Raw genomic sequence first — 14,414 nt, 5'->3', positions numbered from 1 at the left:
TGAAGTCTTATTACACAATTTAAAAAGTTACTTATACAATTCTATACTTAACTTAAAACCCTTACAATAATTCAAGGCTCTGATTTAGGAAATTAGATCAATTAAGGTTCAATTAAGTAATTAAGAGCTCAGTTAGAACACAAGCCAGCAGGTTAGGGGCTCCTCCAGGATCAGGGGGGCACACGAAGGACTAAACGACAGGCACATCAGTAGGAGACCTCTTTATTAGCAAACTCACTTTCCCAGTCACATGGAATGTTTCCAATTAAGGGACTAATTAATTACAGCAGCCTAATTACACAATTAACAGACCCCCGCCCCCTATAAAAAAAAAAGTCTCAGATCTCCCCCCAACCTCACGAATTGTCTGTCCGTCTCTGAGCCCTGGGTTCTTCTCTGCCTCTGTACTGGCAATCAGAGTTGTCCAGAGCAGTGCCGGTTTAAAGAATAAAGAAAAGAAAATGGGCCCCAGCTCCAGTCTGTGTCGGTCAGAGCCTCAGGCCCCTGCTCTTCAGGTCTCTCCGGGCCTCCTGGATCTGCTCCTGCAGCTCCTGGGCAGCCGCCTCGCAGTCGTTAAACGTGGCCACCCTGTAGCCCACCGTGGCCAGAGAGTAGCAGCCGAAGCAGACCAGCAGGTACACGGGCAGCGGCCAGGCCACCTCTCGGTAGGACCCCGGCAGCTCCAGGCCCAGCAGGTCGAAGGTCACCACCCCCCACAGGACCCCCAGCGTGGACAGCCCCAGCAGCCACTCTGCCAGCTTGGTCATGGTGGATTGTGGGATACTGGAGGACAGCGGTGCAGCAGCTCTTAGTAGGAAAAGACTGAAAAAGGGAGATAGGGAAGGAGGGATGGAATGGGAAGGTAGGAAAGGTTAAGGCGAGGTAAAGGGTGGAAGAAATGGAGGGAGAGAGAGACTGAATGAATAGCCCATTTGCAATACTACAGTAGCTATACACCACAGCTGTCCTTACACACTGACAGTGGCCACACAGCATCCAATTGAATAGCACAGTCCCTAATGAGTTATCTACAACACTATTACTACAGCACACCCCCCTAGTGTAACAGCATTGCTCTACTACACTGTTACTACAACACAGTCCCTGCTGTACTACACTATTACTACAGCACAGCCCCCTATCGGAACAGCACTATAGTTCTGTACTATGTCCTATAACCGCGATCAACACTTTTGTTTCTGTAACGTATAAATTATACTTGATATCTATCTGAATAATACTTTCAAATACACTAACATAAAGCAAAATAGTCAAACATACACTGTCCCGCTTCAATATTAAGTCAAATCTAAACATATACTTATGCATACAAAATCTAAACATTTACGTTTAAAATGACAATTAAGTGTTTTCAACAAACTCGCCACGGCCTGCGACAGCTCACCGATTTAGCACCCGGCTCGGGATTAGTACGTCATCGGCGAGCGTTACTCGACGGGAATTGTCGTTTTTATCTCTCCCAGACGTCGGCTCTGTCGGCACGACGGGAAGGGAAGTGCCTACATTACCCAGAATCCCACACTCAACACACTCGGCCGTCGGACTGGCGTCGGAGGGCGAGCTGCCTTATGGGATATGAAGTTTTATCGCTTACCGGTTAACCCATTGAACCCGTGTTAGGAATTGTACAGGTAGATAAATAGAAAGATGACTTAATTGACGTTAGTTTTGTTTGCTGGTTTATTATCTGTGTCAGTGTGTGACGGTGTGCGTCTCTGTATCTGTATTTATCTCTCTGTGTGTCTCTGTCTCTGTTTATATTGGGCTAAATCTGTCTTCACAGAGACAGGGAGAGTAAATATTTACCACAGGCAGACAGCCCCTGTCCCTCTCGCTCCCCCTCTCTTCCTCTCCCTCTCTCCCCTCTTCCTCTCTGTCCCACTGCTTTTCGCCTCTCTCCCCCTCTAATCAGTAGAACAATGGGTCTCTCAGGACAAACAGGATACCCCTGTTTCCTGTACACACACACACATACACAATCACACACAGTAGTTGTAGTGGCATTATTATAATTATTGTTTTGACGGGGGGTGCAGGAGTGATTGTAGGTGAAAGGGAGTACATTCCTGCATCTTCCCCCCCTCTCTCTCTCTCTCACTCCCTTGTTCCCTGGCACAGCAGCTGTGACAGGTGCATGGTTACACCCTCTCTCTCTCTCTCTCTCTCTCTCTCTCTCTCTCTCTCTCTCTCTCTCTCTCTCTCTCTCTCATGCATGTTGCTATTTTGTTCTCTTCCTATTTTTCTGTTGTTAGTGGGTGTAAGAATGTCTACAAGTGTGTCAGTGTCACAGTGTGTGTGTGTGTCAGTGTCACAGTGTGTTTAGCAGTGTGTGTGTGTGTCAGTGTCACAGTGTGTTTAGCAGTGTGTGTTTGTGTCAGTGTCAGTGTGTTTAGCAGTGTGTGTGTGTGTCAGTGTCACAGTGTGTTTAGCAGTGTGTGTGTCAGTGTCACAGTGTGTTTAGCAGTGTGTTTGTGTCAGTGTCAGTGTGTTTAGCAGTGTGTGTGTCAGTGTCACAGTGTGTTTAGCAGTGTGTGTGTGTGTCAGTGTCACAGTGTGTTTAGCAGTGTGTGTCAGTGTCACAGTGTGTTTAGCAGTGTGTGTGTCAGTGTCACAGTGTGTTTAGCAGTGTGTGTGTGTGTCAGTGTCACAGTGTGTTTAGCAGTGTGTGTCAGTGTCACAGTGTGTTTAGCAGTGTGTGTGTCAGTGTCACAGTGTGTTTAGCAGTGTGTGTGTGTGTCAGTGTCACAGTGTGTTTAGCAGTGTGTGTGTGTGTCAGTGTCACAGTGTGTTTAGCAGTGTGTGTTTGTGTCAGTGTCAGTGTGTTTAGCAGTGTGTGTGTGTGTCAGTGTCACAGTGTGTTTAGCAGTGTGTGTGTCAGTGTCACAGTGTGTTTAGCAGTGTGTTTGTGTCAGTGTCAGTGTGTTTAGCAGTGTGTGTGTCAGTGTCACAGTGTGTTTAGCAGTGTGTGTTTGTGTCAGTGTGTTTAGCAGTGTGTGTGTGTGTCAGTGTCAGTGTGTTTAGCAGTGTGTTTGTGTCAGTGTCAGTGTGTTTAGCAGTGTTTGTGTCAGTGTCACAGTGTGTTTAGCAGTGTGTGTGTGTGTCAGTGTCACAGTGTGTTTAGCAGTGTGTGTTTGTGTCAGTGTCAGTGTGTTTAGCAGTGTGTGTGTGTGTCAGTGTCAGTGTGTTTAGCAGTGTGTTTGTGTCAGTGTCAGTGTGTTTAGCAGTGTTTGTGTCAGTGTCACAGTGTGTTTAGCAGTGTGTGTGTCAGTGTCACAGTGTGTTTAGCAGTGTGTGTGTGTGTCAGTGTCACAGTGTGTGTGTGTCAGTGTCACAGTGTGTGTGTGTGTCAGTGTCACAGTGTGTTTAGCAGTGTGTGTGTGTGTGTCAGTGTCACAGTGTGTTTAGCAGTGTGTGTGTGTGTCAGTGTCACAGTGTGTGTGTGTCAGTGTCACAGTGTGTGTGTGTCAGTGTCACAGTGTGTTTAGCAGTGTGTGTGTGTGTGTCAGTGTCACAGTGTGTGTGTGTGTCAGTGTCACAGTGTGTTTAGCAGTGTGTGTGTGTGTGTCAGTGTCACAGTGTGTTTAGCAGTGTGTGTGTGTGTCAGTGTCACAGTGTGTGTGTGTCAGTGTCACAGTGTGTGTGTGTCAGTGTCACAGTGTGTTTAGCAGTGTGTGTGTGTGTGTCAGTGTCACAGTGTGTGTGTGTCAGTGTCACAGTGTGTGTGTGTGTCAGTGTCACAGTGTGTGTGTGTCAGTGTCACAGTGTGTTTAGCAGTGTGTGTGTGTGTGTCAGTGTCACAGTGTGTGTGTGTGTCAGTGTCACAGTGTGTTTAGCAGTGTGTGTGTGTCAGTGTCACAGTGTGTTTAGCAGTGTGTGTGTCAGTGTCACAGTGTGTTTAGCAGTGTGTGTGTGTGTCAGTGTCACAGTGTGTTTAGCAGTGTGTGTGTCAGTGTCACAGTGTGTTTAGCAGTGTGTGTGTCAGTGTCACAGTGTGTTTAGCAGTGTGTGTGTGTGTCAGTGTCACAGTGTGTTTAGCAGTGTGTGTGTCAGTGTCACAGTGTGTTTAGCAGTGTGTGTGTCAGTGTCACAGTGTGTTTAGCAGTGTGTGTGTGTCAGTGTCACAGTGTGTTTAGCAGTGTGTGTGTGTGTCAGTGTCACAGTGTGTTTAGCAGTGTGTGTGTCAGTGTCACAGTGTGTTTAGCAGTGTGTGTGTGTGTCAGTGTCACAGTGTGTTTAGCAGTGTGTGTGTGTCAGTGTCACAGTGTGTTTAGCAGTGTGTGTGTCAGTGTCAGTGTCTCAGTGTGTTTAGCAGTGTGTGTGTCAGTGTCACAGTGTGTTTAGCAGTGTGTGTGTGTGTCAGTGTCACAGTGTGTTTAGCAGTGTGTGTGTGTCAGTGTCACAGTGTGTGTGTGTCAGTGTCACAGTGTGTTTAGCAGTGTGTGTGTGTGTCAGTGTCACAGTGTTTAGCAGTGTGTGTGTCAGTGTCACAGTGTGTTTAGCAGTGTTTGTGTCAGTGTCACAGTGTGTTTAGCAGTGTGTGTGTCAGTGTCACAGTGTGTTTAGCAGTGTGTGTGTGTGTCAGTGTCACAGTGTGTTTAGCAGTGTGTGTGTGTGTCAGTGTCACAGTGTGTTTAGCAGTGTGTGTGTCAGTGTCACAGTGTGTTTAGCAGTGTGTGTGTGTGTCAGTGTCACAGTGTGTTTAGCAGTGTGTGTGTGTGTGTCAGTGTCACAGTGTGTTTAGCAGTGTGTGTTTGTGTCAGTGTCACAGTGTGTTTAGCAGTGTGTGTGTGTGTCAGTGTCACAGTGTGTTTAGCAGTGTGTGTCAGTGTCACAGTGTGTTTAGCAGTGTGTGTGTGTGTCAGTGTCACAGTGTGTTTAGCAGTGTGTGTGTGTGTCAGTGTCACAGTGTATTTAGCAGTGTGTGTGTCAGTGTCACAGTGTGTTTAGCAGTGTGTGTGTCAGTGTCACAGTGTGTTTAGCAGTGTGTTTGTCAGTGTCACAGTGTGTTTAGCAGTGTGTGTGTGTGTCAGTGTCACAGTGTGTTTAGCAGTGTGTGTGTGTCAGTGTCACAGTGTGTTTAGCAGTGTGTGTGTCAGTGTCACAGTGTGTTTAGCAGTGTGTGTGTGTGTCAGTGTCACAGTGTGTTTAGCAGTGTGTGTGTCAGTGTCACAGTGTGTTTAGCAGTGTGTGTCAGTGTCACAGTGTGTTTAGCAGTGTGTTTGTGTCAGTGTCAGTGTGTTTAGCAGTGTGTGTGTCAGTGTCACAGTGTGTTTAGCAGTGTGTGTGTGTGTCAGTGTCACAGTGTGTTTAGCAGTGTGTGTTTGTGTCAGTGTCAGTGTGTTTAGCAGTGTGTGTGTGTGTCAGTGTCACAGTGTGTTTAGCAGTGTGTGTGTCAGTGTCACAGTGTGTTTAGCAGTGTGTTTGTGTCAGTGTCAGTGTGTTTAGCAGTGTGTGTGTCAGTGTCACAGTGTGTTTAGCAGTGTGTGTGTGTGTCAGTGTCACAGTGTGTTTAGCAGTGTGTGTTTGTGTCAGTGTCAGTGTGTTTAGCAGTGTGTGTGTGTGTCAGTGTCAGTGTGTTTAGCAGTGTGTTTGTGTCAGTGTCAGTGTGTTTAGCAGTGTGTGTGTCAGTGTCACAGTGTGTTTAGCAGTGTGTGTGTGTGTCAGTGTCACAGTGTGTGTGTGTCAGTGTCACAGTGTGTGTGTGTGTCAGTGTCACAGTGTGTTTAGCAGTGTGTGTGTGTGTGTCAGTGTCACAGTGTGTTTAGCAGTGTGTGTGTGTGTCAGTGTCACAGTGTGTGTGTGTCAGTGTCACAGTGTGTGTGTGTCAGTGTCACAGTGTGTTTAGCAGTGTGTGTGTGTGTGTCAGTGTCACAGTGTGTGTGTGTGTCAGTGTCACAGTGTGTGTGTGTCAGTGTCACAGTGTGTTTAGCAGTGTGTGTGTGTGTGTCAGTGTCACAGTGTGTGTGTGTGTCAGTGTCACAGTGTGTTTAGCAGTGTGTGTGTGTCAGTGTCACAGTGTGTTTAGCAGTGTGTGTGTCAGTGTCACAGTGTGTTTAGCAGTGTGTGTGTGTGTCAGTGTCACAGTGTGTTTAGCAGTGTGTGTGTCAGTGTCACAGTGTGTTTAGCAGTGTGTGTGTCAGTGTCACAGTGTGTTTAGCAGTGTGTGTGTGTGTCAGTGTCACAGTGTGTTTAGCAGTGTGTGTGTCAGTGTCACAGTGTGTTTAGCAGTGTGTGTGTCAGTGTCACAGTGTGTTTAGCAGTGTGTGTGTGTCAGTGTCACAGTGTGTTTAGCAGTGTGTGTGTGTGTCAGTGTCACAGTGTGTGTGTCAGTGTCACAGTGTGTTTAGCAGTGTGTGTGTGTGTCAGTGTCACAGTGTGTTTAGCAGTGTGTGTGTGTGTCAGTGTCACAGTGTGTTTAGCAGTGTGTGTGTGTCAGTGTCACAGTGTGTTTAGCAGTGTGTGTGTGTGTGTCAGTGTCACAGTGTGTTTAGCAGTGTGTGTCAGTGTCACAGTGTGTTTAGCAGTGTGTGTGTCAGTGTCACAGTGTGTTTAGCAGTGTGTGTGTCAGTGTCACAGTGTGTTTAGCAGTGTGTGTGTGTGTCAGTGTCACAGTGTGTTTAGCAGTGTGTGTGTGTGTCAGTGTCACAGTGTGTTTAGCAGTGTGTGTGTGTCAGTGTCACAGTGTGTGTGTGTGTCAGTGTCACAGTGTGTTTAGCAGTGTGTGTGTCAGTGTCACAGTGTGTTTAGCAGTGTGTGTGTGTGTCAGTGTCACAGTGTGTTTAGCAGTGTGTGTGTGTCAGTGTCACAGTGTGTGTGTGTGTCAGTGTCACAGTGTGTTTAGCAGTGTGTGTGTCAGTGTCACAGTGTGTTTAGCAGTGTGTGTGTGTCAGTGTCACAGTGTGTTTAGCAGTGTGTGTGTGTGTCAGTGTCACAGTGTTTAGCAGTGTGTGTGTCAGTGTCACAGTGTGTTTAGCAGTGTTTGTGTCAGTGTCACAGTGTGTTTAGCAGTGTGTGTGTCAGTGTCACAGTGTGTTTAGCAGTGTGTGTGTGTGTCAGTGTCAGAGTGTGTTTAGCAGTGTGTTTGTGTCAGTGTCACAGTGTGTTTAGCAGTGTGTGTGTGTGTCAGTGTCACAGTGTGTTTAGCAGTGTGTGTGTCAGTGTCACAGTGTGTTTAGCAGTGTGTGTGTGTGTCAGTGTCACAGTGTGTTTAGCAGTGTGTGTGTGTGTGTCAGTGTCACAGTGTGTTTAGCAGTGTGTGTTTGTGTCAGTGTCACAGTGTGTTTAGCAGTGTGTGTGTGTGTCAGTGTCACAGTGTGTTTAGCAGTGTGTGTCAGTGTCACAGTGTGTTTAGCAGTGTGTGTGTGTGTCACAGTGTGTTTAGCAGTGTGTGTGTGTGTCAGTGTCACAGTGTGTTTAGCAGTGTGTGTGTGTGTCAGTGTCACAGTGTATTTAGCAGTGTGTGTGTCAGTGTCACAGTGTGTTTAGCAGTGTGTTTGTCAGTGTCACAGTGTGTTTAGCAGTGTGTGTGTGTGTCAGTGTCACAGTGTGTTTAGCAGTGTGTGTGTGTCAGTGTCACAGTGTGTTTAGCAGTGTGTGTGTGTGTCAGTGTCACAGTGTGTTTAGCAGTGTGTGTGTCAGTGTCACAGTGTGTTTAGCAGTGTGTGTGTCAGTGTCACAGTGTGTTTAGCAGTGTGTGTGTCAGTGTCACAGTGTGTTTAGCAGTGTGTGTGTGTGTCAGTGTCACAGTGTGTTTAGCAGTGTGTGTGTGTCAGTGTCACAGTGTGTTTAGCAGTGTGTGTGTCAGTGTCAGTGTCTCAGTATTTGTGTCAGTGTGTGTGTGTCAGTGTCACAGTGTGTTTAGCAGTGTGTGTGTGTGTCAGTGTCACAGTGTGTTTAGCAGTGTGTGTGTGTGTCAGTGTCACAGTGTGTTTAGCAGTGTGTGTCAGTGTCACAGTGTGTTTAGCAGTGTGTGTGTATGTCAGTGTCACAGTGTGTTTAGCAGTGTGTGTGTGTGTCAGTGTCACAGTGTATTTAGCAGTGTGTGTGTCAGTGTCACAGTGTGTTTAGCAGTGTGTGTGTCAGTGTCACAGTGTGTTTAGCAGTGTGTTTGTCAGTGTCACAGTGTGTTTAGCAGTGTGTGTGTGTGTCAGTGTCACAGTGTGTTTAGCAGTGTGTGTGTGTCAGTGTCACAGTGTGTTTAGCAGTGTGTGTGTGTCAGTGTCACAGTGTGTTTAGCAGTGTGTGTGTGTGTCAGTGTCACAGTGTGTTTAGCAGTGTGTGTGTGTCAGTGTCACAGTGTATTTAGCAGTGTGTGTGTCAGTGTCACAGTGTGTTTAGCAGTGTGTGTGTCAGTGTCACAGTGTGTTTAGCAGTGTGTTTGTCAGTGTCACAGTGTGTTTAGCAGTGTGTGTGTGTGTCAGTGTCACAGTGTGTTTAGCAGTGTGTGTGTGTCAGTGTCACAGTGTGTTTAGCAGTGTGTGTGTGTCAGTGTCACAGTGTGTTTAGCAGTGTGTGTGTGTGTCAGTGTCACAGTGTGTTTAGCAGTGTGTGTGTCAGTGTCACAGTGTGTTTAGCAGTGTGTGTGTCAGTGTCACAGTGTGTTTAGCAGTGTGTGTTTGTGTCAGTGTCACAGTGTGTTTAGCAGTGTGTGTGTGTGTCAGTGTCACAGTGTGTTTAGCAGTGTGTGTCAGTGTCACAGTGTGTTTAGCAGTGTGTGTGTGTGTCAGTGTCACAGTGTGTTTAGCAGTGTGTGTGTGTGTCAGTGTCACAGTGTATTTAGCAGTGTGTGTGTCAGTGTCACAGTGTGTTTAGCAGTGTGTTTGTCAGTGTCACAGTGTGTTTAGCAGTGTGTGTGTGTGTCAGTGTCACAGTGTGTTTAGCAGTGTGTGTGTGTCAGTGTCACAGTGTGTTTAGCAGTGTGTGTGTGTGTCAGTGTCACAGTGTGTTTAGCAGTGTGTGTGTCAGTGTCACAGTGTGTTTAGCAGTGTGTGTGTCAGTGTCACAGTGTGTTTAGCAGTGTGTGTGTCAGTGTCACAGTGTGTTTAGCAGTGTGTGTGTGTGTCAGTGTCACAGTGTGTTTAGCAGTGTGTGTGTGTCAGTGTCACAGTGTGTTTAGCAGTGTGTGTGTCAGTGTCAGTGTCTCAGTATTTGTGTCAGTGTGTGTGTGTCAGTGTCACAGTGTGTTTAGCAGTGTGTGTGTGTGTCAGTGTCACAGTGTGTTTAGCAGTGTGTGTGTGTGTCAGTGTCACAGTGTGTTTAGCAGTGTGTGTGTGTGTCAGTGTCACAGTGTGTTTAGCAGTGTGTGTGTCAGTGTCACAGTGTGTTTAGCAGTGTGTGTGTCAGTGTCACAGTGTGTTTAGCAGTGTGTGTGTGTGTCAGTGTCACAGTGTGTTTAGCAGTGTGTGTGTGTGTCAGTGTCACAGTGTGTTTAGCAGTGTGTGTGTGTGTCAGTGTCACAGTGTGTTTAGCAGTGTGTGTGTCAGTGTCACAGTGTGTTTAGCAGTGTGTGTGTCAGTGTCACAGTGTGTTTAGCAGTGTGTGTGTGTGTCAGTGTCACAGTGTGTTTAGCAGTGTGTGTGTGTGTCAGTGTCACAGTGTGTTTAGCAGTGTGTGTGTCAGTGTCACAGTGTGTTTAGCAGTGTGTGTGTCAGTGTGACAGTGTGTTTAGCAGTGTGTGTGTCAGTGTGACAGTGTGTTTAGCAGTGTGTGTGTCAGTGTCACAGTGTGTTTAGCAGTGTGTGTGTCAGTGTGACAGTGTGTTTAGCAGTGTGTGTGTCAGTGTCACAGTGTGTTTAGCAGTGTGTGTGTCAGTGTCACAGTGTGTTTAGCAGTGTGTGTGTGTGTCAGTGTCACAGTGTGTTTAGCAGTGTGTGTCAGTGTCACAGTGTGTTTAGCAGTGTGTGTGTCAGTGTGACAGTGTGTTTAGCAGTGTGTGTGTCAGTGTCACAGTGTGTTTAGCAGTGTGTGTGTCAGTGTCACAGTGTGTTTAGCAGTGTGTGTGTGTCAGTGTCACAGTGTGTTTAGCAGTGTGTGTGTCAGTGTCACAGTGTGTTTAGCAGTGTGTGTGTGTCAGTGTCACAGTGTGTTTAGCAGTGTGTGTGTCAGTGTCAGTGTCTCAGTATTTGTGTCAGTGTGTGTGAGTTTGCCAGTGATTGTATCAGGGTGTTTGTCTGAGTATTTCAGTGTTAGTATTAGAGTGTGTGTGTCTCAGTTTTTGTGTCAGTGTGTGTTTGTGAGAGTGTGAGTCTCAGTGTGTGTGTGTCTCTCAGTGTTTGTGAGAGTGGGGTGTATAATCTTTTCCTCTGCCAGAATGTGACCCCAGACTCCCCCCCACCCCCTCTCCGCCCTCCCCATTTCCTCAGCACAGGCGGTTAAAACAACCAGCTGCGGCTCTAAATTGAGACACGGCCTGCAAAACACATTTAGCCCAGTCAGTGTGTGTGTGTCTCACTGTGCGTCTGTATGTGAATGTACACACACACACACAGGGAGACAAACACACAGACACATATTGAGGCACACAATGAGACACACACACACACACACACTTCACACTCACTCATACACACTGAGACACACTGTGTGTCTCTTTCATGGTCTATACATATATATATATATATATATATATATATATATATATATAACATATTAAGGGCTGTGACCCCCATCTGTTCCTTTTAAAATGGGACCTGGAGGAATGTGCTGAGTGTGTATCTTCACACACACACACACAGTTTTTATTAGATTTTGAAATCAAATTAATGAAATACAGATCAATAGATTGGGCTGCCCTGCAACACCCCTGCGTTTGTCCTTCACAGCAGCAACAGTGAAGTGAGCAGAAATTCTAGTAGTAGGAGAGCCAGTAGTAGCAACAGCAATATGGCTACACACACACACAAATGCACACACACAGAATTGCTATTTTGGCACAACACAAGTTAAGAACTGAGAGAGAGAGTGTGTGTTGGGGGGGGGGGTAGGATAACAAATTCCATCTGAGAAAAACAACTGCCCCGCCCACACAGAAAACTCTCACAAGCTGTGAACTTCGACCCCACCAGATAGCAACTCAGCACATGACCTCTGACTGTCACCGGTGGGGTCAAGGGTTAGCAGGTGTCAGAGGGAGAGAGTTGAGGTCGAGAGGCCAGAGGGAGGTGTGTGGTCAACTGAGGGCTGGACAGACCAAAACAGCCCAAAAATAGAACCTGGGGTTTGACCTAAAGTCATCTCAACATCCCCCCCACACACACACACAAGACAGCAGTTGCCAATACTGCACTGGACCAGAGCCGAGACCCTGCTGGACTGGACTGTGTCTCTGTAGGACCAGGGCTGAGACCCTGCTGGACTGGACTGTGTCTCTGTAGGACCAGGGCTGAGACCCTGCTGGACTGGACTGTGTCTCTGCAGGACCAGGGCTGAGACCCTGCTGGACTGGACTGGACTGTGTCTCTGCAGGACCAGGGCTGAGACCCTGCTGGACTGGACTGTGTCTCTGCAGGACCAGGGCTGAGACCCTGCTGGACTGGACTGTGTCTCTGTAGGACCAGGGCTGAGACCCTGCTGGACTGGACTGTGTCTCTGTAGGACCAGGGCTGAGACCCTGCTGGACTGGACTGTGTCTCTGTAGGACCAGGGCTGAGACGCTGCTGGACTGGACTGTGTCTCTGCAGGACCAGGGCTGGCAATTTCTATCAGTGTACTGTGGCACCATCTTGTGGTGCAATGTCACAACTGCAGTCTCAGCACTTTCAGTTAATGCTTAGTTGTAGTTTAGTAATAACAGAAGTTATAACAAAAGTAGGGATTAAAAATGCATATTCATTAAAAAATAAACACACAAACTAGTTTTTTGTTTTGTTTTCTTTATTTCTTTATTTTTTTATACTTTTGCATTTCAATTATAAAAAAATGCCTGGCCTAAACATTAGCCCAGTCTCTGTGCTGTCCAATCACAGAATCAGAACTGTGGAATGTGGAATGTGGGTTACGGAACGCGGCCCCGCGATTTGATTGGCCGGCGGCGGTGGCTCTGCCTGCTCTGCGCGTGCCGTGATTGGCCAGCCTTAGTGGGAGGTTCCCCTTTGATTGATCTTCCTCAGTTCTTCCTCTTCCCTTTGCCGGCGGCCTTGGCAGGGGTCGCCATGGGAACGGCAGCTTGGTACATCGCGGCCGAAACTTTATTGATGTAGTACACGGAGAACAGAGAAAAGATCAGACTGGAGAGAGAGAGAGAGGGAGGGAGAGAGAGAGGGAGGGAGAGAGGGAGGGAGAGAGAGAGGGAGGGAGAGAGGGAGGGAGGGAGAGAGGGAGGGAGAGAGAATGCATGAAGAAGGGAGGAGGAGATGAAAGAGGGTTATTATCCCTGTAATTATGACTTCTGCTGCTTCTGCTGTTACTGCTGCCGCTACTTACCAGGTGGTGACACAGACACGGTGCACCAAGCCTGAGGCGAACAGAGCCAGACTCATACACACCAGGACTGCAGAGAGAGAGAGAGAGAGAGAGAGAGAGGCAAATCGGAGGAGGAGGGATTAAAATGACATACCATACCACAATTCAGTGTCAACGCACAACAGTAGCGGCTGTGCGGAGTGTGTGTGTGTGATTGAGTGTGATTGTGTGAGAGAGTGATTGTCAGAGAGAGAGAGGTTGTGAGAGTGAGCGATTGTGTGTGTGCAAGCGAGATTATGAGCGTGTGACTGCATGTGTGTAAGAGTGATTGTGTGCGAGTGTGCAAGAGTGCTTGTGAGAGTGACTGTGTGAGAGATTGTGCGCGTTTTCAAATGAATGGGGGAGTTGACACTCACTCTCTGGGAAGATCTTGGCCTGGAAACCCTTCCCAAACAGCAGGTTCTCCAGGTTGTTGAAGGCCTGTGGAGCCGGATAAGGACACACAACCACACAAACACTCCGTCCTACAGTCAGAGCAGCTTCGGTTATTCAGTGTGTAGTCAGTGTGTCAACTGTCAGTGTACAGTAATCCCTTGCCAACCGGTTTCAAGAATCCACGCAAAAGTGTTCATAGACCGGTTTGGCAAGGGACTCCGCGGTCAGCGTGTCAGGCGGTCAGCGCCGTGGAGGATACAGTGAGGGAGCAGACGAAGAGGGCGGAGCCGAGGAAGCCGCCCAGGATGGTCAGCCACTCGGTGGAGCCCAGCTGTCGGCTGAACATCTGCATCCCGGCGAACAGCAGCACGGACAGCAGGGAGGAGAGCACGAGAGAGGGACCGGTACTGACCGCTGCGGAAGAGAGGACGACAACACTGCAGTGACAATAGCGCTGGAGTAACAGTGTAGTAGAGTGGTGCTGACTATGGTAGCGTATTTGAAAGTATTATTCAGATAGGAAATGTAATTGATACAGTACAGAAACGCGTTTGTTGATCGCGATTACAGACATAGTACCGAAATATAGTGCTGTTCCAATATGGGTCTGTGTTGTAGTAACAGTGTAGTACAGCAGTGCTGTTACAATAGGGAGCTGTGCTGTAGTAACAGTGTGGTTACACTAGGAGGCTGTGCTGTAGTAGCAGTGTAGTAGAGCAGTGCTATTACACTAGGCTGTGCTGTAGTAACAGTGTAGTAGAGCAGTGCTGTTACAATAGGGGCTCATGCTGTGTAGTATAAAAGTACAGAAGTTAAAACCAGTCACAAAAGCTACACAAGGATCGTAGCGGTGCAAGCAGAAAAGGGGCCGCTGATAATACTGGCCTCCGCTAAAGCCACGTCAGTGCGCACCCAACAATACAGACCGACCAGAAACAACGCGCTTTGCATTTCAATCGCCCTCTTTCCTCTCTAGCGATTAAAATGTACAACCGCCCCACTCTCTCCGTCTCTTCCAATTTAATTGCGACTTTCGTTCTGTATGACCCACCTGCCGCTCCGTTTCCCCCTCTCCCTGCCCCTCTCCCTGCCCCTCTCTCTCTCTCTCTCTCTCTCTCTCTCTCTCTCTCCGCTTCCAGTTGTTTTCTTGACAGACTAAACGACCGGCCTGGCACCGCTAAAGCACGGCGACACTGCACCTATGTTAGTGCAGCCATGGGACCCGTCCGTCTGCGCCCGCGGTTGCTCACACCCCGGCCGCTGTGCTGCGTCTGGCACACTTACCCATCGCAGGTCGAGGCGTCTCTTGGTTTGGGTCTTCAGGGTGATTTTCTCCCAAACCGCGGCTCCCACTTCAACGCGACACGGAGACACTGAGCAGCGCAGGGGCTGACGTCGCCAGGCTGCAGCGGGGCGGAAGTGAGCGGGGCAGAGGCAGCGCGTCCCTGCACGTCACGTCCGGGTCGCTGTCGGTGCCGCGGCGCCCCCTGCAGCCGCGGCGGAGGCCGCACACTTGGTCGCCGTCTCCCCTTCTCTTTCTTTTTCTGTTTGTCCGATTC

At 48.2% G+C, this 14,414-nt stretch overlaps 2 protein-coding genes across 4 annotated transcripts; both read right to left on the bottom strand.

Moving 5' to 3' along the window:
* Positions 1 to 206: 206 nt before the first annotated feature.
* dpm3 (dolichyl-phosphate mannosyltransferase subunit 3, regulatory) lies at positions 207 to 1,470 on the bottom strand. Of its 3 annotated transcripts, none has more exons than XM_066721277.1 (2): positions 1,406 to 1,470; positions 207 to 822 (listed from the first exon to the last, which is right to left on the bottom strand). In XM_066721277.1, the coding sequence occupies exon 2, from the start codon at positions 765 to 767 to the stop codon at positions 489 to 491; it is 279 nt and encodes a 92-aa protein (XP_066577374.1). In that variant the 5' UTR covers positions 768 to 822; positions 1,406 to 1,470; the 3' UTR covers positions 207 to 488. The 3 variants fall into 3 exon arrangements, with proteins under 3 accessions (XP_066577374.1, XP_066577373.1, XP_066577375.1); XM_066721276.1 differs by having other exon boundaries at positions 1,349 to 1,424; XM_066721278.1 differs by lacking the exon at positions 1,406 to 1,470 and adding an exon at positions 1,282 to 1,304.
* A 10,404-nt stretch (positions 1,471 to 11,874) lies between these two features.
* On the bottom strand, positions 11,875 to 14,289 carry krtcap2 (keratinocyte associated protein 2). Its single transcript, XM_066721273.1, has 5 exons — positions 14,140 to 14,289; positions 13,115 to 13,269; positions 12,837 to 12,900; positions 12,442 to 12,508; positions 11,875 to 12,245 (listed from the first exon to the last, which is right to left on the bottom strand). Exons 1-5 carry the CDS (start codon positions 14,141 to 14,143, stop codon positions 12,125 to 12,127), a joined length of 411 nt encoding a protein of 136 aa, XP_066577370.1. The 5' UTR covers positions 14,144 to 14,289; the 3' UTR covers positions 11,875 to 12,124.
* Positions 14,290 to 14,414: the final 125 nt, after the last annotated feature.

This window comes from Amia ocellicauda, chromosome 14 (assembly GCF_036373705.1).
Source record: "Amia ocellicauda isolate fAmiCal2 chromosome 14, fAmiCal2.hap1, whole genome shotgun sequence".
Classification (NCBI taxonomy): Eukaryota; Metazoa; Chordata; class Actinopteri; order Amiiformes; family Amiidae; genus Amia; species Amia ocellicauda.
Note: the sequence above shows the minus strand (reverse complement) of the source record. Positions and strands in the feature narration are given on the sequence as shown.

Coding starts and splice junctions, on each gene's coding strand:
- krtcap2 (XM_066721273.1), bottom strand. Junction 12,509..12,836: donor GGCCAAGATCTTCCCAGAGA/GTGAGTGTCAAC, acceptor CTCTCTCTGCAG/TCCTGGTGTGTATGAGTCTG. Junction 12,246..12,441: donor CGTGTCTGTGTCACCACCTG/GTAAGTAGCGGC, acceptor CTCTCTCTCCAG/TCTGATCTTTTCTCTGTTCT.
- dpm3 (XM_066721277.1), bottom strand. CDS start 767: ATGACCAAGCTGGCAGAGTGGCTGCTGGGGCTGTCCACGCTGGGGGTC.